Genomic DNA, 27085 nt, shown 5'->3' on the forward strand with positions numbered 1-27085 from the left:
TTTAAGGCATGGTTGTGTGGTTAAGAAATATGCTATTCAACCAGGTGATTTTAGGTTCAGATTCAATGTGTGACACCTTATGCAAGTGACTTCTGTAGCCTGAGTTTGATCAAAGCCTTGTGAGTGGATTTGATAGACAGAAACTTAAAGCAGTAATTAAGTATGATTACATAGACCATTTCTCATTGAAAATCACCAGTTGAGAGAAATGAATGCTTGCCTCTGAACACTTGGTAGCAGTTTAAGAGCTAAAATAGTAAACTCATTCATATCCTTATCTATGTATTGTTACAGTGTGACACCTTGGGTGTTTCCTACAATAACTTCAGGCTACCAAATTCACTTGTAAGAGTGAATTTGGTTGGCAAAAATTGGAGAGAGAGAGGGAGTGTGTGTGTGCATATGTATTAACATACATACACTTATGTTTATGTGTGTACATGCCGGTGTTTGTTTATATTTGGCATCTATGAAATTTACTTGTGACTACTGTTTTTGCTGCCAACAAATTGCTCACTCACTCCATGTGATCAAAGACATGAAATAAGAGATCCCTTACATGATTCTGAACTTAAGAGGAGTTAGCAACAAGAAGTGCATCAAGCTATAAAACAAACGGCTCTATAATACATTGTCTAACCCATACTAGCACAGAAAACTGGATGTAAAACTGAATGAACATATATGCATATGTGTTTGTGTCATCTTGTCTTGACAAATATAACAATACACTTGATGGAAGTGGGGTTACATTTAATTCTCATGTAGAATATGTAGACTGTGCAACCCTTATATTTAGGCTCAAAAATCTGGATAAAAGTAATGGATAATTCACAACTAATTACAATAATTAGTATACCTGAAATAGCTAGTTTTGCATGAGAGAAATTTTAAGAGTATTTTATTGTGCCCTACCTATATCAAATAACCTGAAGTCAAAATTTTATGTGCATACACACACATTATATAACTATGAAAGTAGAAAATAGATAAAGATGCTACAGTACCCAATACAATGGAGCGTAGCATATTTTTGGTTCTCAGTGAGGAGAAAGAAAGAAATCCTTTTGAAGTTGGTTAATAAAGTACCAATTCATAACAGTGGATTGACAGAATTGGTGCAGTGTCAGACAAGGTACCATGCAATATAAGTTCATGATATTTCTGCTTTGATGGCAGCACCTGCGATATACAAGTGCCTTCAATAGACAACCGGTAAACACCAATAACCACACACAAACCTATTTCACTTGTGTGTGTGTGTGTGTGTGTGTGTGTGTGTGTGTGTGTGTGTGTGTGTGTGTGTGTGTGTGTGTGTGTGTGTGTGTGTGTGTGTGTGTATATATATATATATATATATATATATGATGGGCTTTCCTGTTGACAACATATGCACATTCAGCTTTTGCTAAATGACCTGCACAAATAATTTGTCTATAGTGATCAAATGTTCATGCTGCACACATTAGCTCACTACCTCCACCGAATCAATGTTGTCTGAACAGGTGCACTATGTACCACACATCAAGTGTTGAAGTGAGATGAAGAATTGAATAATTAAAATATTTATGAGAAATAAGCATATGAATATGTAAACAGTTTTCTAATATTGAATTAAATGAAGAAAAATAATGTATAATTTCTTTTGAATAAGTATAAGGTCAATTTTATAGCAGAAGGCTTTATCAACACTAATATTTCACCAACACATTTTTCTTAATATAGATACCAAGTAGATAATAAGAATGGTGTGAAATAGATCTGGAAATAGATACTACCAGTATTAGGTTCAACTAATCAAAGTGTTGGAGGTTTTGGTTAACCTAAAATGTTCCTGACTCAACAAAATGAAAAACCAGAGAGATTTCCAAGTTATGAAACGAAGTTTAGTAAAGCTACTAACTTAAAGAGTTATTTAAGAGATTGTTTTTCATGAGGAAAAGTCATATGCTTGACATGTTTTTATATCCTCAGGTGAGTACCATTGAGAGTAAACTCTACAAAGAATGTTATAATTTAAGTAGAAAGGAGTCAAGAGAAAGAGATTTAATTCTTGGAGAGCAACAGAAGTTTCGGTTTTGTAAAAAGTGCTGGGACAAATTGGTGACTAGAATGAAAGTCTTGGATATTTGTATAGAGAAGAAAAAAAAGAAGTAGCCATCAGATTGCATATTTTTAGATCTTGATAGACTTGTTATTGTTGTTGATAATGATAAACATCCTCCTCCCCATCAGCTACATGTAAAAAGACTGGCAAAAAGCCAAAGCCTTAAAATCTTACTCTCTAAACCAGTTCACAAATCTGGGTATGTATACCACTAGGGATGCACAAGAAAAATTGTAGGGGTACACACAAGGTCTGTAAAAACATTGGTATTTTGAAGTAACCACAACCAATGAAATGAAATTTATGTCTAGAAAATGTGTAGAAGGCCTTTTGTTGTTCCCATCCATTTATAATAGTTGTGAATTTTTGGCAATGAACCCAAAACTACTTAGTTGTAAAGCAAACTTCTTAACATAGTCATGCTTGCACCTCTAATCATCATTTACTCTTCCCTTTTCAACGCTTGCATAGGTCAGACAGAATTTGAGATAGATTTTCTGTGGCCAGATGCCCTTCCTATTATCAATCCTCACCAGCAAGGTAATATTTCTATATGGCCAGTAGATTAGAAACAAATGACATTGCTTGTTCAGTGGTTATGCTCTTTTACAACCATCAAACAATGCAAAGACCCTACACACACACATAAAAGGTTTCTTTCAGTTGCCATTCACCAAATCCAAGGCTATAGTGGAAGACACTTGGCCAAGGTGTCATACAGTGGGAGTAAATCTCAAACCATGTGGTTGTAAAACAAACTTCTTAACTACACAACCCAGCCTGTGACCCTAATGATAATAAATATATTTTCTGGGTTCTTAGACACAGCTACTGGTCTCAGTCAATGCAGCTTGAAAGCAAAGACATTAAAATTTAGGGAGGGGGTTCCAAAAATATATTACAGCAACTACAATACATGCAAATATCCAAATTCATAAAATCAAACATTCCTAAACTATTAACTGTCTGAGATTAATTTAAACACATAAAAAGAGCAATATGATAGTTTATATTTGAAAATTTCTGAAAACATTTGGAGACAAAAGAAGTGATACTGACATTTTGAGACAATTTAAATTATAACTGTCTCCATGATTTTGCCTCAGTGATACAACTGGAGCTGTTTTGATAATTTCTACATCATAACGCAAGACTAAATCAGACATATTGCCAACTCAACTAGAAGTTTTGCTTGAACTTGTCTTCGTTGCTCTGAAGAATTTACTGCTGTACTGACAAGTTTTATGTTGATGACTATCATTCAAAATCTCTGGAATGAATTTTGAAGACAACAGCATGTACGGGGAGTTGCACAATTGGGTGTTAAAAGGAATTTATCTGAGATAAGGAAGCAAAAACAAGCAAGATAACTGCTGCAGCTTGCTTCTCAGTTAATGATAAGAAAACTACAGTAAAAGTCAACATAAAAAGAACTGGCAAAACGCCAGTGATAATTGATTACACACAGAATCCACTATTAAGACAAAGTGAAAGTTTTAAAAAGTAACATCACTTGTTAAAGACTAGACAAAACCAAGAATGAAATAAACATAGCCTAATACTTTCAAGTGTGCTCTGTGTTTCAACCAGAAACACAGAATACATACAAACAAGCTTGTTGAAAACAAGCACATTCCATTTAATGATAAAGTGAATTACACCATGCAAACAATCTAGTCATAAAACACAGATTTCCAAACAAACCTATCGAACCTGTTCTATTCTTCATCATTTTAGCCTGTTTTTATATGTTGACATTGGTTGGATAAGCCTTACAGTGTTCTCCTCTAATTCTACATTATGTTGCCTGTAAGATGTAATAACGCTTCTTCCCATATTTTCCTCAATCTCTACAACAGATGATCTACACTATCAGCTCACAGCAATATTTTACTCATCAGACATCCTATATTCGTTCATGTTACAAGTCCATTGCAATATACTCCCTTTAATATCCAGCCAGCTCAGATACCTTACAACATAGCTTCCCAAAGTGGGCAATATCGCCCACAGGTGGGTAATTCCAACTTACAGGTGGGTGATGGGCGAATATCTAGAAAATGGTGGGTGATGTGAACATTTTTTGGGTGACAAAGAATTTTTAGAAATTAAGTCTGCATTTACTTATATCTAGGCATGCCTAGAATAAGGGTGCACGTTTATCAATTTGACTACTTGCATGAGATATCCCTTTGTATTAAAAAAGTGGACTTGTTTATCAATCAAATATTTTTGCTGCACAGTCATTGAGATGGTTGTCATATGTGCTAAAAATAGCAGGCAAATAGGCCTAGGCCTTAAATCATGCTTAAATCATGAAGTCCTTTGTGTAGGATACAAATTCATAGAAATTCTCTGAAACTCCGGAAAATAAAAAAGTTATGAGGGATTATATGTCATGTGTAATTCTATGGCTTCATATCAAAACACAAGTGCTATTTTCAAGATCTTGACAAAATGTGCAGTCACGTACAAAATGACAGCTTTGAAATTGTGTTTCTTGACTGAGTGAAAATGATCAAACTTTATACCTCTATAACCTTTTAAAAACATTTTTCTGGAAAAAGTTGAATAACTCCAGCAATTTAACTTGGAAAGATATATCTAAATTTTAAAATTTCTGATAAACTTTAATTTTTGAAATACTGACAGCCAAACAAATTAGATCTGTATTTGCTCCAGTAAAGATGTTTCATCTGACTCTGCTCTATTGACTTCTCTTTGGGAATATCATACTGTCTTTCTGATGCTGTCTGTAGAAATTCATTTTCACATTTTCACTTTACTGAAGCCTTCAGTCAAGAAAATTTGTTGACAATACAGTAGTGATTATTTGTCATTTGGATTTATTCCCTCTCCTCAGAACTGTCAATTACCAATTTGCCTTCTTTGTCATCAAACATCGACCAACGAAGCAGTGAAACCTTCACACTTTAAGTATCACTTTGATGCAAAGCATTCTGACAAGGACAAGCCGTGATACTTTTTACAACTGAGTGCCTCTTTCAAAAAGCAAACACAAACATTCAACATGCCACTCCAGGAAACTAGTAAGCAGGAGAATGACAGGTTGATTGTATCATACAACATTGCATTGCTTATTGCTAAGTCTGGGAAGTCTCACACAGTTGGAGAAACATTACCTCACCCGGTTATCGAAGGGGTTTTGTCAACCACTATGAATGCAAAACCTGATGACATTATGAAGAGATCCTGCTTAGTAATAACACAATTTCCCGATGCATTGATGAAATGGCCAACGATGTCAACCATCAGCTAATTAATATTCTCCGGCATTCTGAATTTTCTATACAAGTGGATGAGCCAACTGTTGTGGAGAATCAATGTTTGACAATGGTATATATTCAGTATTTCAGTGAAGACCTTCAACCTTGTGAAGAAATGCTGTTTACAGAGAAACTGTTGCTATTTTTCACACTCTCAAGTCTTTCCTTTTTGACCATAATATTCCACTCAGTAATATTCTTGCCTGTGTGTCTGCTGGAGCTCCTGTGATAATAGGAAGACAGATTTTTCATCTCTCCTAAAGCGTGAAATTTCCCACCAGATACTAACTGTTCATTGCATGGCACACTGGCAGTATTTAGTGGCAAAAAATATGAACAATAGATTGAATCATGCATTACAGTTAGATATCAAGACTGTGAACAAACTGAAGTCCAATCATTTGTCTAATCGAATTTTCTATCAACTCTGTCTGAGAAATTATGAGAACTATACTAAACTCTTATATCATACCAAAGCGCGGTGGCTGTTAAAAGGAAACTCTGTTTTATGCTTTGCTGAACTGTTTCATATAACCATATCTTTCTTTGATGATACTCCACTATCCACTTCACTGATGGCTTCAAAGGTGTGATGTCTTTTTTCTTTGATGTATTCACAAAATTAAATGACTTGAATAAGTTATTGCAAGGAAATAGAAAAACTCACTGATTGTAAATCATTTATCATTACCTTCATTTCAAAATTGGTGCTGTATAAGACTAACATTTCAAAACATCAATTCCATCAACTTTCACAACTTGATTCTTTGAAAGATGAACTGGTCGATGAGGATTTAACTACATATTGTAACTATTTACAATCATGCATAATGACATGGTGAAACGATTTCAAGATGTTATTGCACTGAATATTCTAAATTGCTATAGCAATCTGTTTGAGGTCAATGCAGTTGATTGAGAGGATGACGTTCAGGAGGAATTGACAGAATTACAAAATGACAATGACGCCACAATGGCAAAGAAGGTTTGTGGTTCCATCAAAGTATATTGAATTCCTACCTCAATCTCTGAAAACATCGGAAATTACTTTTGCTTGCCTTCCCTATCTCGTATCTGGTTGAACCTCGTTTTAGCTATATTGGAACTTTACTAGACTGGATGTGACACGAGGAGACTTGCGGCTAAAGTCGACAAGTTTGAAACCGAATGTATCTGCACTAGCTGCATCGCACCAGAACATGTGGTTCGCATTAAAAAGTTGTATTCTTTACCTTTATAATACAATCATTAATTATTTTTGCATGGTTCATTTGGGGAAAATAAAAATCAGTGTAAAAGAAAGCACAAGTTTACCAAAGTTAATTTGTCTGCATATTATAGAGTTAATGTTAGAATTTTATTGACACTAATGGCAAAACTAAACCCACAGTAAGGGATTTGTAAATAGCTGCATAATTAGTCTAAACGGCACTAACCAGGCAACAAGTCTATGATATAGTGTGTGTGTTAAATGAGGTTCTCCTAGGGAATTTAGTGTCAGGGTGGGGGGTTAACACAGGTGGACGATATTGCAATTTAGTGTGAAAAGTTTGGGAAACACTTCCTTACAACAATGGTTTCCATGCAAACTGAGAGCACACAACCAATGGATCATACTGCCTTCTCTCCTGACTTTGTAGTTCTATCACAGTTTTAGCTCATATCTTGTTACCATGTTATCAGGCACCTGGATTTTTTCCATCTCTTTTTTTAAATTCTAACTAGAATAAGAAGAGTTAAATATAAATATGTATTATATATATGTGTGTGTGTGTGTGTGTGTGTGTGCATACACACACACATACGTGCAGGACTGAGAAGCTTGCTTCCCAACCATGTGATTCCGGGTTCAGTCCCACTGTGTTGCACCTTGGGCAAGTGTCTTCTATTATAGCCCAGAGCCAACCAAAGATTTGTAAGTAGATTTGGTAGATGGAAACTATAAGAAGCCCATTGTATATGTGTGTGTGTGTGTGTGTGTGTGTGTGTGTGCATGCATGCATAGTCTTGTCTCAACAACACATGATGGTTGTAAACAAGTGTCACCATCATACACACAATGTCGTTCATTTCCAATCTTCTGTGAAAAACATTTCTGGCAATGGGGAAATGTCTTGCTTAGAAACAGGTGACGATCAGTGACAGGAAGGACATCTAGTCAAAGAAAATCAGCCTTAACAAATTCTGTCTGGCCTATGAAAACATAGAAAAATGGACCTTAAAATAATATTTTTACATCCACATTTTTCATGCCAGAATTGACTGAACAAATATTCTATATCCTGGTGCCCCTCCTGTCACCAAATCTTGCTTGTTTTCAAAATAAAGTGTGGAACATAATGATTATGCAGGACATAAACATATATCACTGCTACCCAAGTGATATCAAAAAGATACACAGAGACAAACACATACACAATGGGTTTGCATCAATAAAATTTCACTAACAAGGTATTAGTCAACCTGAAAGCATTGTAGATGACACTTATTCAAGGTGTCATGCAGTGGGAATTGAACACAAAACCACAAGTAGTGTCCACAATGTCTTGACCACATCATAGTTTGCCAGTCACATAAACTCATAATTCTACTAATGCCTAAATATAGTAAGATAATGCATCTTGTTTTGAAGGATCAACAAGAATATAAATTTATGAGGAATTTATGATTGTAAATATCAACAATCTAGATATCCATACAATAGTATGTTCCTATCTACCTTGTACATCATGATAAGGGAAGTAACTAAAACAGAGCAAAAAGTAAACAGATGGTAGTTACGGTAGCAGAGGGCAGGCATGGTGGTGTTGATAATGGTGAATGAAGAAAGATTTATAAAGAGAGAAGTACTAAAATATATAGAGAGTAAAAGTAAGAGAATATAAAAATAAGATATGATAATGGTAAATGATGATGGTGGTAGGGTTGGTGATGTTTATACTGAAATGTCAGGGAGTAGGAGTGAAAATAGAGAGTGGTAAAGCTAGCTTAGGGCTGTAATGAGAGAGAGAAGTGAAAGACTGAGTAAGAGTGAGAATTGAAATAAACAAGTAAGAGAAGAAACAGAACATTGAAAGAATGAAAGTGATACAGAGATGGAAAGGGAGAAGGAACAATATGAAACACAGCAAAGTTTATGCAGTCATCACTGCTTTAGCTATCTCACTATCTCATTATCTCTCTGTCTCTCTCTCTCTATTTCTTTCTGAATTTATGTTTTTTTTATAAATATCTTAGTATATACAATGTTTAGTTGAAAGTTTACAACACAAATGCTGAGATCTGTAAATAGGTATGTATTATCTTTATGATTGTCAGTATGTGCATAAATAGTAGAAAACACTTGCCAATGTGTTGCACAGTGGAACTGAACTGAAAAACACACAGTTGGGAAGCAAACTTCCGAACCACACAGCCATGCTTGCATATGAGAGAGAGAGAGATTGAATTGTCCCAAGTGTGCGAATAAGTACTTCACTTGAGTTTTATAGTGTCAACAACTGATTAGAGATGAAGTAGAAGCAATGTTTTAAACATGTTTTACCCATGAAAGATTGGAAGTTACAGGACATAGTATTTGCAGTGAGTTTGAGCACTTTAGCTGTGTTGTTCATGAATAAGAAGGATGGAGCCTAAGGTTGTTTATGTCTGAGTGTTGCTGAAGAAAACTAGCTATTTCTCCCATTCAGTACTCAATGTTGTCAAAGTACATGGAGGTAATGCAAATTTGGTGTGAGGTATCTCGACTGCAAATCGATAAGAGACACACATAGGATCTGTGTTTCATTATAGGTGTGTGTGTGGTGTGTGTGTGTGTGTGTGCGCGCACACACACACACACACAAACATGCTTACAAGTGGTAGTGATTAAGTTATTCATGTCCAGAAGAGAAAGTATGAAAGACATAACCCAACCATGAAGTTTAATCCCTTCATCTCCCAGTAAAAAGCTGCCTTTCTCAGGGTTCATGGTCCTGTATGCTATATGGCAACCTTGCAAGCGTGGGTGGCATGAAAAAAGCAAGTAAACACTGTAAACTGGTTGACATTTAGAAGGGTTTCTAGCCTTTAAAGCTGAAGTAGACAGTAGAGCATTGTATACTCCTTGGACCCATCAGATCCTATCAAACCATTCAACCCATGCCAGCATGGAACACAGATAGTAAGTGTTGAGTGTTATGAAGTATGCCTGACTTGACAGACTATAAACTGGAGTCAGCTTCATTATTGCAAAATATGATAAAGCAATGTAAGAGTAAATTCCAATGAAAGGTAACTTTAGTTAAATTCTCATGACAGATACAATTGAAAACAATAACATTGCATTGGCTTAAGTTCTTAAAGGAAAGCAACAACTTATATATAAGACAGTAAGTCTGAGGTGGATCTGGCTGTTCACAAATCATACTTGTAGTCAGTGGTGGTTTAAACAATATTAATCAGTATACATTTTCTTGTTTGAGTTGTGGAGTTGAGGCTTGATTTTTCTTGGTTAAAACTTACAGCTGTATCTTTCCAGATATTTATATGTATTCCAGTAAATAAGAATTACATCATTGTCCTCTCCCAATGGCTTCTTCAATTCTCCTTAACAACCTCTCATCTATTTATGATGTACCTCTCCATTCCATCATCTGCTGATATTTACTCATATAACATAGAATAGCATTAGACCAACACCACCTAAAGAAACAGATTTGTAAGCAAGACATAGGCAGCCCTCCAAACCACCTAGGAAGGCAGTAACTCTGAATCATACTCAAACAGCGATGAATCACCTAACCCATACCAGTATGGTTAATAGATGATGATAACATTGCCTCAAACTCAAAAGGAAGAAACAAAACACCCAACACTAGATAGACAAAGCTTACTGCCCTCTTGACACAAACTCAGTCATTAACATTTAATTTATGATGCCCCAAGCAAGAAAATGCAGTATTTCAATTAATATATGGTAAAAAGTTGAAACTATGTGAATAATTTTTACTAAATTAGTGAGTCAGCCCACTGTTCCTATCCATGTACTCTATTTGAGCAACAGGTTTTCATTCTTGTTCTTCAGAAAGTAAAACATGAAACCCCCACCCCCAAAAAACTTCACAATATTCACCCTCTCATCTACTCCCTATCTGTAACCATCTTTTCTTCTCCTATACACTCTACAAACTTTACCCTAGCCACACTTCTTTTTCTCACTTCCCTTTTACATAACTTGTGTCTTGAGGGTTCATCCCAACACCTCATCACCACCGTCTACCCAGTTACACTCTCAACCTCTATTATATAATGAAAGTAGCCGTGTAGCTCCCCTACAGCAAGAAACCTGTTCTGGTCTGGCCCTTCTCTCTTACTTCATCCTATAGTATAAAGTCATTGCCTTCCCTGATGTAGCCCACTCAGTTGAAGGCTGCATAGTGACCTCACTTGTAATGATGCTAAGAAAAAAAGCATCTATCACATTCTGTAAAGTGGCTGGCAGGAGGAAGGATCCAACCACAGAAACCATGCCAAATCAAACAATGGAGGACAATGCAGTTTTCAGACCTATCAAACCAGCCAATCCATGTTGGCATGGAATACTGATAATAAATGATAATATATGATAGGTTTTTTTTTCAGTCTCCATCTATCAAATCCACCCTCAAGGCTTTGACTGACACAAAGCCTTAATATGGAGTTTCTACTTGTACCCTGAATTCTTTTGCTGTACTCATTACCAACCCTCACCTTAATAGTAGCATTATTGTACATAGATTGTACAGCTCTCACCAACCACTCATCTATCCCTAGTTTCAGCATTGACCACCAGATAATGGATTGGGGGACCCTGTCAAAGGCTTTCTCCAAGTCAACAAAGGGCAAGTACAGAGGTTTATCTTTGGCTATGTATTTCTCCAGCAACTGCCTTACCAGCATCAATGGTGCTTCTCCCTGGCACAAAATCAAACTACATCTCATCTAAGCTAACTCTCTCCCTAATTAGTTGGGCTATGACTCTCTCCATAACTTTCATCATCTGATCCAACAATTTGATATCTCAGTAATTATTTCTATCTAAGGCATCACCTTTACCTTTGTAGCAGTTGACTATGGTGCTGCTACACCAGTCATTGGTTATGACTCCTTTGTGAACCACCTGACTTACAATACGGGTGACTAGACCATAACCCACACCGCCAGATATTTTAAGCATCTTAGCAATGATTCCTGATGGGCCGGGGGGGGGGGGGGTGACTTTTCCTTCATATCCCTAATTGCTTTATCTACCAAGGAACTGTCGATTCAGGCAGCTGGTCCCTCAATTGGGTCAACATTCAGCAGACTCTGCTCCTCCCATTCATTTCCCACGTTCAACAGTCTTTCATAATGGCATTTCCAAGCCACTTTGCAGAATTATTTAATGCAAGTGCACCATCATCCATGAGGACACATTTCTCTCCTATGACATCACGATTTTCTCTCACACACTGTCTTGCAATCCAAAACACTTCAGTTTTTTGGTCCTTTCATTGCTAAACATAGGCGAACTTCTTTTCTGCATCTCCCTTGGCTAGATATACACCTGTCTCCTAGCTTCCCTTCTGGCTATCTGATACAGTTCTCTGCTTCTCCCCCACTCTTCCAAGCCTGTTTCTTTTCTCTAATGGCCCTGTTTACTGCATCGGTCTCCTCCCTCTCATCAGATTTCTCAATTAGGATGTTCCTAAATCTCTGACCATATGAAAGGTCTTTAAACTTCCAAATCTTTCTTTTCCAGATTGGTTTGCTTCTTGGCATCCTTCTGGCCAGGAGTCTAAAATTACTAATAACTAGTTTATGTTAGGGAGTACATTCTTCACTAAGGAGGGTCTTTGTATTTAAGAGTAACCATGCATCCCATTGGCTGGTGAGAATGTAATCAATCCGGCTAGCACAATCACCTGAATGGTAGGTTATCAAATGGCTGGCTGGCTTCCTGAAGTTGGTGTTGCAGATCAATAAGTTGTTTGTATCACAGAACTCCAGTAGCCTCATTTCCTCTTCATTTCAGGGACCAATTCTATGGACACCATGGAAGATACCAGTCTACAGTCCAACATGCCCATTGAAATCCCCAGCCACATGCGTATCATTGTCTACTTGCCTTGACATTGCATGATAGTTGTAGGCGAGTGTCACCATCATACAAGTAGTGTCCTTTTGTTTCCTACCTTGCATGAATGCCATGAGAGAATATTAACAGGTCAGGGTTGGTGAATATTAACATGTTGGTGACAATATTCACAGGCTGGTGACAAGAAAGGCATCAGGCTACAGAAAATCTGTCTCAACAAATTCTGTCTGAGCCATGTGAGCATGGAAAAGTAGATGTTAAAACAATGACAATAATGATAATGCAAACAAACTGTTCCACAACAACAGACCAACTCATGTTGGTCTAATACAATTGGGTAATAAAAGACGATTAGGAATTTACCTTTCCTTTAGCAAAGTAACCAAAACAGTTTGTGAATCATGTTAATTCAGCTTAATTTTAGAGTTGAAATATTTACTGTCCTAACATGCTAGAATGGAAAAGCTAAGAGATGTTATTCTAAACCAAATGATTAATTCAGTAGGAAGAATGAGAATTGAAAGAATGCAAACAGCTAGTAAATTGAAAAACTTTTGATTGGGGAGGGGGGAAAGGAAGGATAACTATTTAGTGTTTCACCAAAAGTAAACCATTTCCTCCCCTTTATTGATTATATATATATATATATATATATATATATACACATACACACACATCCAGTTGATCATATTAAATCTCAGTGTATTTTCTATCAAACAGAATTGAATAAACATGAACAAAGATTGAACAATACTTACATTTCTTCACAAACTCATAAACATATTTGTTTTTCAATAAGTTTTGTGTCTGGCATTCATTAAATAAAACATATAAACAATCCAAGAGTCCCTGATGGTTCACTAATGTATCCAATATGCCAGCCTCTTGGATTTCTCCTTGCATCAGCTTCTCCAGTTTTTGGATTCGACTCGTAATCGAATCCATACTTTCATTATCCATTTTGATTTCGCTAAAAGAAAAAAAATAATAGTAATAACAAATGAATAACAATAATAAAATATATAAAGAAAAGTAATGCAAAGTCTTTATAAGATGACTTTAATATATAAAAAAAATTTCCTAATTGATGAACAGATTTTTTTCCCCCTTCTTCAGATGAGTAAACAGAAGTTATTATACAAAGGCATATAATTGAACAGCAAATGCTTTTAGTTGAGTTTGCATTGTATTGAAAGCTTATCCATTTATCTCAAGATCAAATTTGCCCCTGAAGTATTGGGATGTTAATTTGTTGTAAATGAATGTTATTTAGAAATTATTTCAGTGAAGGAATAGTGCAAACATTTGCAGCTACAAGTGAAAAATCATTGAACATCTGAGGAAAATATTGGCAAATGAAAGTAAAAGCTGGGCATGTGGGTAGGTATGAGAAATCATCATCATTTAATCATTTAACATCCATGTTCCATGCTGGCAACAGGTAGGTTTGACAGAATCAAATGGGTCAAAGGGCTACATTGTCCTCAACTGCCAATTTTGGCATGGTTTCTCTAGTTGAATGCCCTTCCTGATGCCAACCACTTTACAGTGAGTGCTGGGTGCATTTTTTCACACCACCAGCACTAGTGAGATCACTATCTATATTGCAAAACTACAAGCCCTGGGAGAGGTGGCTTTATGCTAGTAGATGAATGGTTGCGGGATGGGGACAGAACGGAACGGAACAGGTTCCTTGCTGTGGAGAAGTAAATTATGTGACCACTCACATTTTAGAAGAGAGGATGGGAATGAGTGGAGTGGGGAAGAGTTAATAGTAGCAATGAGGTGTCTGTATGGACCCTCAAGGTATGTGGTGAGTAGCTGTGAGTTGGAACAGAAGAACTAGAAGTGTGGGGAGGTAGAGATTGAAAGAGTGTATGGGATAGTGAGAGATGGGGACTGGGTGAGGTATGTGTGAATACAATAAAGGACAAGTGTTGAAGGATGTATTATCTAATGGTGAATAAAGAGTAGGTATTCAATGATGCATGGGGATGAAGAACAGCAGAATATAACAATGATACAATGGACAGGGGTGGGGGATGATTGGTTGGGTAGGGAGCATATAGTCCCTTCATTGACTTTCAACTGGTAGTAATTTTAAAAAGTTGTGAATGCTGCTGTTGGTATTTTTATTTATTTATTTACTTTTTTAGTTATCGCCATACTAATATGGCATTCTTATAAAAATAACAATAAAGCTGACCGCTTATTAGCTCCATGATGCCATCGCCTTAAGTTAGCTATTTGATACACAAACTGTATCCATATAACCTTTGAACAAGGGATTTCAGTCGCTCCACACTACTTGGCCAGCAGCTACAGACGCGTTTCGGGGTATTGCCCCTTTTCAATGCAGCGTAGCCAAACCAGTAGGTGTCACTTCTGACAATCTCTGTTCAAAGGCTTTATTTACCTAGCTTCAAAGGTTATATGGATACAGTTTGTGTATCAAATAGCTAACTTAAGGCGATGGCCTCATGGAGCTAATAAGCGGTCAGCTTTATTCTTATTTTTATAAGAATGCCATATTAGTATGGCGATAACTAATATTTTCCGGGAACGCTGCCGTTGTTCTCTTTTAGAGAGACTTAGTAATTTTAATATTTCTATTATTGAAAACAAGTGGATGTATTCCACCGAAGCTAGGTAAATAAAACCTTTGAACAGAGATTGTCAGAAGTGACACCTACTGGTTTGGCTACGCTGCATTGAAAAGGGGCAATACCCCGAAACGCGTCTGTAGCTGCCGGCCAAGTAGTGTGGAGCGACTGACCTCCCTTGTTCAAAGGTTATATGGATACAGTTTGTGTATCAAATAGCTAACTTAAGGCGATGGCCTCATGGAGCTAATAAGCGGTCAGCTTTATTCTTATTTTTATAAGAATGCCATATTAGTATGGCGATAACTAATATTTTCCGGGAACGCTGCCGTTGTTCTCTTTTAGAGAGACTTAGTAATTTTAATATTTTTATTATTGAAAACAAGTGGATGTATTCCACCGAAGCTAGGTAAATAAAACCTTTGAACAGAGATTGTCAGAAGTGACACCTACTGGTTTGGCTACGCTGCATTGAAAAGGGGCAATACCCCGAAACGCGTCTGTAGCTGCCGGCCAAGTAGTGTGGAGCGACTGACCTCCCTTGTTCAAAGGTTATATGGATACAGTTTGTGTATCAAATAGCTAACTTAAGGCGATGGCCTCATGGAGCTAATAAGCGGTCAGCTTTATTGTTATTTTTATAAGAATGCCATATTAGTATGGCGATAACTAATATTTTCCAGGAACGCTGCCGTTGTTCTCTTTTAGAGAGACTTAGTAATTTTAATATTTCTATTATTGAAAACAAGTGGATGTATTCCACCGAAGCTAGGTAAATAAAACCTTTGAACAGAGATTGTCAGAAGTGACACCTACTGGTTTGGCTACGCTGCATTGAAAAGGGGCAATACCCCGAAACGCGTCTGTAGCTGCCGGCCAAGTAGTGTGGAGCGACTGACCTCCCTTGTTCAAAGGTTATATGGATACAGTTTGTGTATCAAATAGCTAACTTAAGGCGATGGCCTCATGGAGCTAATAAGCGGTCAGCTTTATTCTTATTTTTATAAGAATGCCATATTAGTATGGCGATAACTAATATTTTCCGGGAACGCTGCCGTTGTTCTCTTTTAGAGAGACTTAGTAATTTTAATATTTCTATTATTTACTTTTTAATAACGTGAAATAACGAAGCTACTTCATTAGCTATTAACAAAGTTGAAAACAAGTCAGGCACTCCCCCACAACCTTTTTTTTTTTTTTTTCAGGTCTTGTTTTTAAAGGATAGTTGAAATAGTAGAAAAATATTCTAAATCATTAAACAAATTTTGGATATATAACCTAAAATTGAAAGCCACAAAATTATTTCAATTACAGTCTTTAAAAAATATTTTTTTCTTTTAGTAAAATACAAGAAATACTTCATTTTTGATTTTTGAGTATTTATTTTCAGGAAATGATCAATAATTCTTAACGATAGTTCTTGTTAGCAACTGCATATTTTCAAATCACTTTATGGAAGATTTCTTTCAGTTACTACCAAGAGTTGTGAGACTTAAAATGTAAAGCTATATATATATATGAGCTGCCAGTAGTAGCCACTTCTTGTCCTATTTCATAACCTATTTTCCAATCATTAGGGTATCTCTAATGAGCTGCTTCTTTCAGATTTCACAACCTGTCAACTGTCTTCTCTCCAACCCAATTAAATGCTGACAGCCCACACATGCTTCAGTTTTGAAAACTCCCTAATTTATCAATTTCAAGTCAGGTTTGCAACAATTTTCATTGACATGCTTGTTCTTTTATGTAACTAATTTATATACAACTTATTCACAGATAATAGAATATGAACTAAAATTAAAGGTTGGTACTACAAGTCAGCTTTACTCAACAAAATACATCAATGTTGACACAATTCTAAAACAACCACTCCATTAAAATTATACTAATGACTTAAAAATACAATTAAACTAAAACATATATATGAAGCCTGATCAAAAAGTATCAGGACTGTTGCTATAGCAACAGAGCTAAAGTATGCAGAGTGAAACCCCTTGGCACATTGACTTTGAACTCTGTAACACATGCACATTAAGTTATAATGTTCTTGCTCACTTCCATTGTTTATAGCAGTGCTTGGAAGTAAAGTGTGTAGAGTGTAGTTGTCTCAAAATTGAAGGTCAGGTTTCAGCTGCGCAGGATCATCTTCAATGTGTCAAAGACAAAAACAGGTGGTGAATTGTATGTCTATGGCTATGATCCCAAAACCAACGCTTGAACGGAACAAGATTTCTAGACATTGAGGAAATCCAAGATAATGCAATGAGGCAGCTGCTAGCTATCCCCCCAAAAAGAGCTCCAGGAATGTTTCCATCAATGGAAATGATATTGGATAACTCACTGTATTCTTAAAAACACTTGTATCAAAAGACAAGTATATTTGGTTATAAACCCCCCCCCCCCCAAAAAAAAACATACTCTACAGAACTTGATTTATGCATGTGGAGCTAAGCTAATATTTTCAGTTTGTATATAACCCACACCACTTGTTCTATCCTCACTCACTTCTACAATTTATACCTTCGCGTTCCATGTTCACACCTCATTATTCTGGCTCCTGCTCTCATACTTTAACATCCAGGTCTAGCATAAAGCCTCCTGCCTCTCAACTGTAGCTTCACTCAGTTGAAGATTTAAGTTTTGCAAGTGTATGACAACCTCACTTGTGCTAGTACCATGAAAAAAAAAAGCACCATGTACATTCTGTAAACAGGTTGGCACTAGGATGGCTATCTAACTGTTGAAACCACACTGAAGCAGACATTGAATCATGATGTAGTCCTCAAACTAGTTGGATACCGTCTAACTGTCCAACCAATGAAACATAGACATTAAAAGACAGTGATGATGACAATGACCATCTTTTATAGGTAAGCTCTGATGTGTTTAAAAATCAACATTTACATACAAGCTTGACTTCATATTCATACAACTCAGGATGATAAATCTCATCAGCTGAAATATTTATTAGTTGCTTAAGGAAAAACATCAATACAAGTGTGAGAAAAAATACAAACTAAATATTCTAACAGCACAACTGCAATTAAATTAACACATCAGTGGTATGAAACAAACCATACACAAAACTAAAACTACAGAAAATTATGTAATTTTGAAATTAATGTTTAATATTTATCATGAAATTAGTTTCTTGACAAGTTAATAATAAAAATAGTTGTTTGAATTGTAGTAGTGTTGACAACAGAGCTGGATTTAATGAAAGAACAGAAAAAGGACAGGGAAATTCATTCAACCAATCCATGTCATATAGAAAATACACTCATCATCATCAAGTTAACATTTGCTTTTCCATACTTGCATGAGTCAGAATTAAGGCAGTTTTTCTACTGCCAGATACCCTTCTTGTCACCAACTCTCACCAGTTTCTCAGCAAGATAATATTTCCCCCTTTGGCCAGACATTTTTGTAGAATATTGGAAATGAATAATACTGTATGACAGTGACACTCATAACTATCATGTGATGTCAGCACACACACACGTTTCTTTCAATTTCCATCAACCAAATCTATTCATGAGGCTTACTCAGCCAGGGATTATAGTGAAAGACACTTGCCAAATGTCCCATACACTGGAACTTAACTAAAAAAAAAAAAAAACATGTGGTTGAGAAGCAAATTTGTTAACCACACAGCCATAATGTGTTTAAAAAGTTCACACACATACAATGAGCTTGCATGACTCACATATTAAAAATGGATAGTCTTCTCTAGATTTCTTACTTAAAAAGACCAAAAGTAATCAGACATTTGATGTAATTTTTTGAAAACAAAATTAATTAAAAAATTATGAAAATAACACAAAAAAATTAAGAATCTTTCATTTCTTGCCCTCCTCTCCTGCATTTGCTTACAGACTAAACATTATACAACTACTAGAAAGCATTTGTCTTTACAAGCATGTTAACCTAAAGCTTTTCTTAGATGTATGTGGCACTGCTTGCAGCTACCTCCTCATAAAACCTTCTGCATTATTAAGACAACTGCTATCTTACATTTTTTTTTTTTTTATTATTTTTACCTGTGTTCATCCCATAATAAGTAAACCTAAAAGAGATCTTCCATAACATTTGTCTTCAGTGCAAATTATGATTCTGAATTCTTTAAAACTTTTCCATCCTGAGATGACACGTTTGTGAGAGTTTAAATATTAAACATAATTAGTGATTAAAAATAACAGAAATAATGAAAGAACAAAAGAATCCTATGTAAACTTGACACCAGCAAAGAAGATGAAAAAAGAAAGGTAAACAATGCATTCTCATGAAAGACTGAGTGAGTTTTGACCCTCTCTTCTTCCCTTCTCCCTCTCTCTCACTTTTACAAGCCACCTCGAAAATAGAAATTGTTACCCAAGAATGCACCTAAAAATAAAATAAATGGAGAATGGGGAAAGCAAGAGAATGATAAGAAATATAATCAAGGATAAAAAGGAAAGAGTTAAAAAAAAATACCAAAACAATTTTGAATTTTTTCCTTTTCCTTCTTTTTTTTTTTTTTGAAGTATAGCAAACGAAAAAAATGCACAAACAAATAATAAATAATTAGATACATAATTAACCAGCTAAGGTGTTGAAGGAGTAAAAGTAAATATAGAACATGAAGAAAATCTGAGTCAAGATATAAGGATTAGCAACAACAAGCTCTCAAAGACTTAGACAACTATAGCAACAGAAAGATAAGTGATTTAAGTGTTATAGAGGAAATAGAGGTTGAACAAAATTAGAGAATGACATTGAATAATATTTTAAAAGCCCATAGGAACTAAAAAAAAAAAAATACTTTTATACTTTTATTGTTATCTAAATTTTATGTCAGTTCAAAGTAAACATTAAAGGTTATTTTACAATCGGTTGATGGTAAAGTTTTATTTTTGAAAGATTTTTCCCATTGGAATAAGAAAATTCACAATGTATAGACAATTTCAAAGCTCTTCTGTGTATCTAAATACACAGTCAATGAATACATGCATATACTAACTGCAGTGCATTCATGTTTGACAATGCAATCAATATAATCAATCAATGAGTTCAATCTTCAATATTTAGATTTCCAGTTTTCCTGAAATCAAAAATTCAAGTTTAAATAGTCAATAAAAATCCAATACAGTATGGAGGGAGGGGAGAGAAAAAATTTCTTATAATAATAATAATAATGATTTCTTTATTAACCACTCTTGTACATGGCCAACAATTTGAAGGGAAGGGATTAGTTGATACCATTAACCCCAGCACATACAATAGGATGAAAGGCAAAATTGACCTCAAAATGTAAAATGCTGGGACAAATACTACAAAGTAATTTTTCCAATGCTCCAATGATTCTGTCAGCTTAATACTTTATAGTATAGGCACAAGGCTTGAAATTTTGGCAGAAGGGGCTAGTTGATTAATTTGACCCTAGTGCTTAACTGGTACTTAATTTATCGACCATGAAAGAATGAAAGGCAAAAGCCAAATTTGAATTTAGAGAGTAAAGATGGATGAAATGTCACTAAGCATTCTGTCTGACATACTAATGATTCTGCCAGCTGCTACTTTAATAATGATAATCATTTCTAATATAGGTACAAGGCCAGGAATTTTGAGGGAAGGGGTAAGACAGTTACATTAGTTCCCAGTACTAGGCTGGTACTTTATTTTATCGACCCTGGAAGGATGAAAATGCAAAGTCGACCTTCATGGAATTTGAACTCAGAACATAAAGAAATGGAAGAAATGCCACAAGCATTTTATCTGACATGTTAGTGATTCTACCAGCCAATAATAATAATAATAATAATAATAATATTAATAATAATAAATCACACAAAGAAAGCAGAAAATAAAAGTAATGAAAGTTCAATTTGAAAATGAAACTGAAACTATTCTAACCGAATATTGAATTGCCTTGGATGACAAAGATCCTGAAGACAATGAAAAAAAAAACTATATAAGATTAAATTCAAAAAGAAAATGATTACAGTTAAGTACTTAATTAAGATAACATCATGTCTGCAACAACAGATGAAATAATAAATTGATTAGAAAAATAGTAGGAAAAAATAAATAAATAAAAATAAAAAACCCACATTGGATCAATAGATTTCTATTCAATTTGCCTTCCATCAATAATAGTAACTAAAAGTTCAACAATAATTAAAACTAAAATTTTCAAAACAAAACAGGCCAATGTGAGTATGTATGCATATATAAATATGCACATACAACTGTATATACATACATAAAGTGTACACATTGTCAAACAGTATATACCATACAAATTTTTATGTGCATATATACATACACAAAGTGTATACATTATCAAACAGTATATACCATGCAAATCTGTATGTATGTATGTATACACATCCTATGTGACTTTGCATGTGTGTGTATACATACATAGAGAGACACCCACATACCTATGTGATTGTGCATGTACATATTTACAATAAAAAAAAAGTTTGCAAGTGTGTAAGTGAAACAAGGTATGTGTATGCATATGCATTAAGTATATATAAAATAAAATATAAAAACTAAGGACAAACAGTGACACCTTTCTTAAGAACGTTAAACAGTAATTTAATAACAACCAAAAGAAATTCTATTTTGAAACATAAAGGCCTAAATAAACATAGAAGGTAATTGGAAAAGTGAAAGCATTTTTTCAATAACTTACTATTAAAATTAATGAAATCTGTGTGTAAAATCCTAACTGCTAGCAAGTCATTTTGAAGCATTTGTGCTGGAGGCCCATCTGACAAGAGATGTTACAGAATGCGGTTTATAGTCAGACTGTTTTTCCCCCTGTTATAAAGCTGCTTGTTGATTTGCACTTAAAAAGGTATCCTATTACAAAAGGACAGTGAAGATAAGTAATATACTATGGTACATATGGCACCCCCACCCATCTCATCCCCCTCCGCCTCCACGCAAACACACCTCCCTCACCCCAACACATATACATATCTCTCTCTCTCTCCCTCTCTCTCTCAAAGCTGATTTCAGAACCCTCAGTAAAAATAACTGAGACATCCGTCAACATACACTCACACATACACTCACACAAAGTGGTCTGTTATGTAAATTTCTTTAACAACAAATAAATAAAATGATGCTCAGGTATGCAACACTCAAAAAAAAAAGAGAGAGAGAGAGAGAAAAAAAGAGTAGGAACGTGATTTTAGTAGGGAAAAGTAAAAGTTAGGCTATATGAGATGCAGCAGCAGCATAAATGCTGGTGGAACCTTTCTGTGCAAGAGTGCTGGTAGCACAGCAATTTGACAAACACACCATTCTAAATACTTTTGCAGTTCTGAAAGTTTTCAAGGTATTCTTTGATTTACCTTTACATGCAAAAATGAAAGCCTAACTGGATTATATTATGTTGTTATATTAATAATGTTTAACAAGAGAAAGGTGTAGAAAGGTAATCCACACACAAACACACCTTGCCTTCTTCCCCAATCTCTCTCTTTTCTCCTTCCTTCTTTCTTTCCTACCCTTTATTCTTTTTATAGAAGCATGCCTAGATCTACATACAGGCAGGGCAACATTATAATCTATTCCTAATGTTTTTAGCGATGAGATACAAGAAATTACTTTTTTTTCAGCTACACCTCCACTGCAGTCAGTGTATATAGGACCTCCAGACCTTCATAACTGCTGATATTTTGGTTTTCTACCATCTCCTCCCACTTTCTCTCCTTAACACATACAGTGTCAAGAGACACCTTTCTTCATTGATAAAAATAAAAATACTAATAATAAATGTGGTGGTGGTGGTGGGTATGAAAACAACAACACTAGTGATGATTCAACTTAGATTAACAGAAAAAGGAAATTAGCTGTAAGACTAGCAAAATTATATTTGAATTTGTTTTTTTTTTTTATTCCTTGCTTCTTTGGTATGTGTTATAGTGAAAGGTAAAGGGATGCAGTAAAATTCCTTGGTAATAAGGATAAAGTTAACAAAAATTATGTATTTTTAAACTTGATTTTTTGGCCACTTTCCAAAGATTTCCTAAAAACATCAGAAGAATAAATTTTGCAAATTTGAAATTTATATTTATTAGATAATTTTCAAACACCCACTAACCAACCAACAATCCATAAAGGGAAACGGCACCTGTTCTCAGCCAAGTACACTGGAGTAAGTAGAGCAATGCAACAAGGTTAGATTGTGATTGAGGTCAGTAGCCCAATAAATTAACCCTTTACCATTTAATATCATTCTAAATTTAATATCATTACAATATCATTCTAAAACGTAACAGTTTCCTCATCAAAATCTCAAAGCTACATGAAACTGCATTGATTAATTCAAAACAATGTGAATAAATAAGCATTACTTCTGACAAAATAATGTGAATGCTAAAGGGTTAAACCTTACAACAACTTTGATAGTCCAATATCAGAGGAAAAAAAACTCAGCACGATATGTACAGGCATACCTCATGTTACAGGAATTTGACCTTACAGAAATTGCGAAGTAGAACCATTACTTTCGGGATATGGTCTGTAATTTTGCTCCTACAGAAACTCATATTGCATAATTTTAAATTGTTAATGATCTAAAACTATACTTCCTTCTTAGCTCAATGGTCACTTGCATTTTAGTTAAATATAGTTCTTGATTTGAAAAACTATCATCAGGTTATACACATGCATGCACACACACACACCATCATTGCTTAACATCCGTTTTCCATAGTGGCATGGGTTAGATGATCTGATAGGAGTTGGCCAGCCAAGGAGCTGTCCCGACTCCAATTGTTTGTTGTGGCATAGTTTCTACAGCTGGATGCCTTTCCTAACACCAATCCCTTTACAGAGTGTGTTGTGTGCTTTTTACGTGCCACTGGCACAGGTGCGTTTACACAGCACTGCCACCTGTAAAGGACAAGCCTTTATATATGGATGACAGAGATTTTACTTAGTTTGACGCATCTTCTCAAGTACAGCAAATTGCCACAACTCCTGATCCCTTGTCATTTCCCAGCATCTGAAGATTCCTTCTCATCACTTTGTCCCACACCTTCTTGGGTCTAACCCTTCCACAGGTTTTCTCCACAATTAGAGCTTGGCACTTTATGTAGCTATCCTCATCCATATGCATCACATGACTTAAATCAGTGCAATTATCTCTTGCACACAACATCTGATGCCTCTTAAACCCAGTTTTCTTCTTAAATCATTTATAAATAATGTACATAATGTGGGTACATATACAAACACTTATATGAATATGTCTGTAAGTACTGTGCATTTCTATCATTACCATGAGCACAACCATCAATAGCAACAGTAATATATTGTATGAAGTAGATAAGCAAATCTATTTCAAATAAAAATAATGTGGTATCCTAGTGTATTTTAAATGTGGAATAAAATGTCCTTGATCTTAGGTCTATAAGGATTGACTTAAGACTAAACAGCCACAGCAATGCAGTTAGCAAGAACAATATGACCACCACACCACCAACAATACCAGCCCATTGTCACAACTATAGCAATGCAATCCATATCACCCCCATTACCAACACACCTTTTGAATCCAACTGGCTATAAAAGATATCAGCATGTGCACCAACACATGTGCATAAGTGTGTATGTGTGTGTGTGGGGGTGGTGGTAGTGATATATGTTTATGTCTTAGGTCAGACATGCAAGGGATAAGGGATGAATTGACAATAAAATCTGGTAATCCTTCAGCTAACTGTAATCATAGTGTTTTCTCTTCCTCACTCCTTCACCGTTTCATCTCATTTTCATCGTTGCATCAATAGGAATAAGGCAATTTTCTACTCTCACAAATCAGATCTTTGCTGGGCCAATTCCTTTTACTACATATTTGTTGTAGATAATTTATTGCCACTACTGTTGGATTTGCCTTCATTTAAGATGTCTGGAAAGAAGCTATCAAGTTGATGTAAAGGTGGTAGTGCAAAAGCAACTGTAAAGGGCTTACACTGGATATTAAACTTGATGTTTAAAAAGACTTGATGCAAAAGTAAAACTAAGTTATACTGCCAAAACATTAAATCTTGTAACATCTACAGTGGGAACAATACATGATAACAGACAGGAAATTATATCAATTGCTCAAGAAGCTACTCTGTTAACTGTCTGGACCTTATTTTTCCATAGATCTAATATAATGCTTAAAATGGAATGACTTGATTGTATGGATCATTGATCAAAGTCAGTGTAATGATCTGATAAACATGGTGGTAATTAAAAAAAAAGAGCCTAAAGTTTATATGACAATTTGCAGAAAAAGGTGAAACTTCTAATGAAAAACCCTTTTTGGCTTATAAAGGCTGATTTGAAAGGCTTAAGAAGAATGTGAAATTGTACAACATAAAAATGATTAGTGAAACTGCAAGCTATGACAGAGGCTGCTACAAATTATCTTGAGCAGTTGAAGGAAATGAGTGCTGAATGCAGTTAAACACCAGGGCAAGTATACAACTTTTCTGAAAATGCATACCTGCTAGAACTCTTATTTCTCAAGAAGAAAATAAAAATCAACATCAAGATTTAAAGCTTCCTTCGTGAGGAAATGCCAGTAGTGAAATGAAATGAAAACACCTACCCATGTCTCACTCTGAAAAGGACATTTACAGGTTACACAAAGATTAATCTACCTTTAAAATAAGAAGGAATGGATAACTAAGAACCTTTTCAAAGAGTGGTTTGTCCTGCCATAAAAAGTTACAGTGCCAGGCAATACTTCCAACAAAACATTGCTTCTTTTAGACAATGCACTAAACCACACAGCAAACTGAGATGACGTTTCTGATAATGCAAGAGTAGAACATATACCCAAGAATACAACTTCATTTTCAATGGATGAAAGTCTGACAAAGGCATATCATATGAGAACTTTTAAATAACTTATGAAAGCAACTGACAGGGAAGATGAGCCTACAATTGGAGATTTCTGGAAGAAATTCAACATAATAGATGCTGTGGATAATATAGCCAAGTCATGGGATAAAGCAAAACCTTAATTCTGAATAGTGCTTGGAAAAATATATGGCCAGACTGTATCAGTAACATTACGAGTTTTCCTCAAGCAGAAAGTCTACATCAAATTCAGAAAGATATAGAGACACTTGCAAATGATGTTGGATTTGAAGATGTCATAGAGGATGATATGTCTGAGTTGATACTACCCTAGAGAGAAAGTTTGTCTAATGAGGAGCTGATGCTGTTAGAAAAAGAACAAGTTGAGAATATAGATGAGACAATGGAAGTTCCATCTACACCACTTAAATTGACTACAAAAATTATTGCTAAAGGATTGGCACTTATAGAGGAAGATCTGCAGGTTTTTGCTGATAATGATCCTAATTGTGAATGTAATATAAAAATTACAAGAGGAGTTTACAATGAGCTCAGTTCCTATACTGAGCTGTACAAAGAGATGTGTCATAAACGACTTTGGATAAGATCTTGATCTTCACCCCTCAAGTTGATGTTCAGGATAATGAATTATAAGACAATAAATATTGTACAATAGTAAATATTGTCTCATCCTCCTGCTAATGCTCATTCCACCACCACTCCTCACACAATAGTCAACATCTTTTGTATTAGGAATGTACTCTTACAAGATAATTTTTAATAATTCCCTAACGTATTCCTTGTAAAATAGTTTTATTTTTATCTATATTGTACTGTGTATGTTTAGAAATAGTTATTTTCATGTACAAAAGTGATTGTGTTGCTTGTTCTCTGTTGTTTTCTTGTGGGTTCCCCACCCAATCAAAAAATGTCTATAGGAATGCATTCTCACTTGATAATATTGAAAACCAATAGGAAAATTAATTTTGCATTACACAATTTCATGTTACAGCCAAATTTTCAGGAATACATTACTTCTGTAAAGCAAGAGATTCCCATGTGTGTGTGTGTGTGTGTGTGTGTGTAGGTGCAGGTATGACTGAGGTCAAGAAGCTCAATTTGCATCCACATGGCACCTTGG

General features: G+C 35.2%; 1 protein-coding gene across 5 annotated transcripts in view; it reads right to left on the reverse strand.

Moving 5' to 3' along the window:
* The window catches only part of LOC115223946 (citron rho-interacting kinase), a 366166-nt gene that overhangs the window by 259102 nt on the left and 79979 nt on the right, over window positions 1-27085 (reverse strand). For 4 of the 5 annotated variants that reach the window (XM_029794695.2, XM_036500033.1, XM_036500028.1 and 1 more), the window contains exons 1-2: window positions 21773-21904; window positions 13249-13460 (exon numbers count right to left, since the gene is read on the reverse strand). In XM_029794695.2, coding sequence (XP_029650555.1) covers window positions 13249-13450 — 202 coding nt within the window. In that variant the 5' untranslated portion in view covers window positions 13451-13460; window positions 21773-21904. Of the gene's footprint in view, window positions 1-13248; window positions 13461-21772; window positions 21905-27085 lie in introns of those variants that run through there. The other variant, XM_036500031.1, reaches the window with a different exon arrangement.

Source organism: Octopus sinensis, linkage group LG2 (assembly GCF_006345805.1).
Source record: "Octopus sinensis linkage group LG2, ASM634580v1, whole genome shotgun sequence".
In the NCBI taxonomy this organism is placed as follows: domain Eukaryota; kingdom Metazoa; phylum Mollusca; class Cephalopoda; order Octopoda; family Octopodidae; genus Octopus; species Octopus sinensis.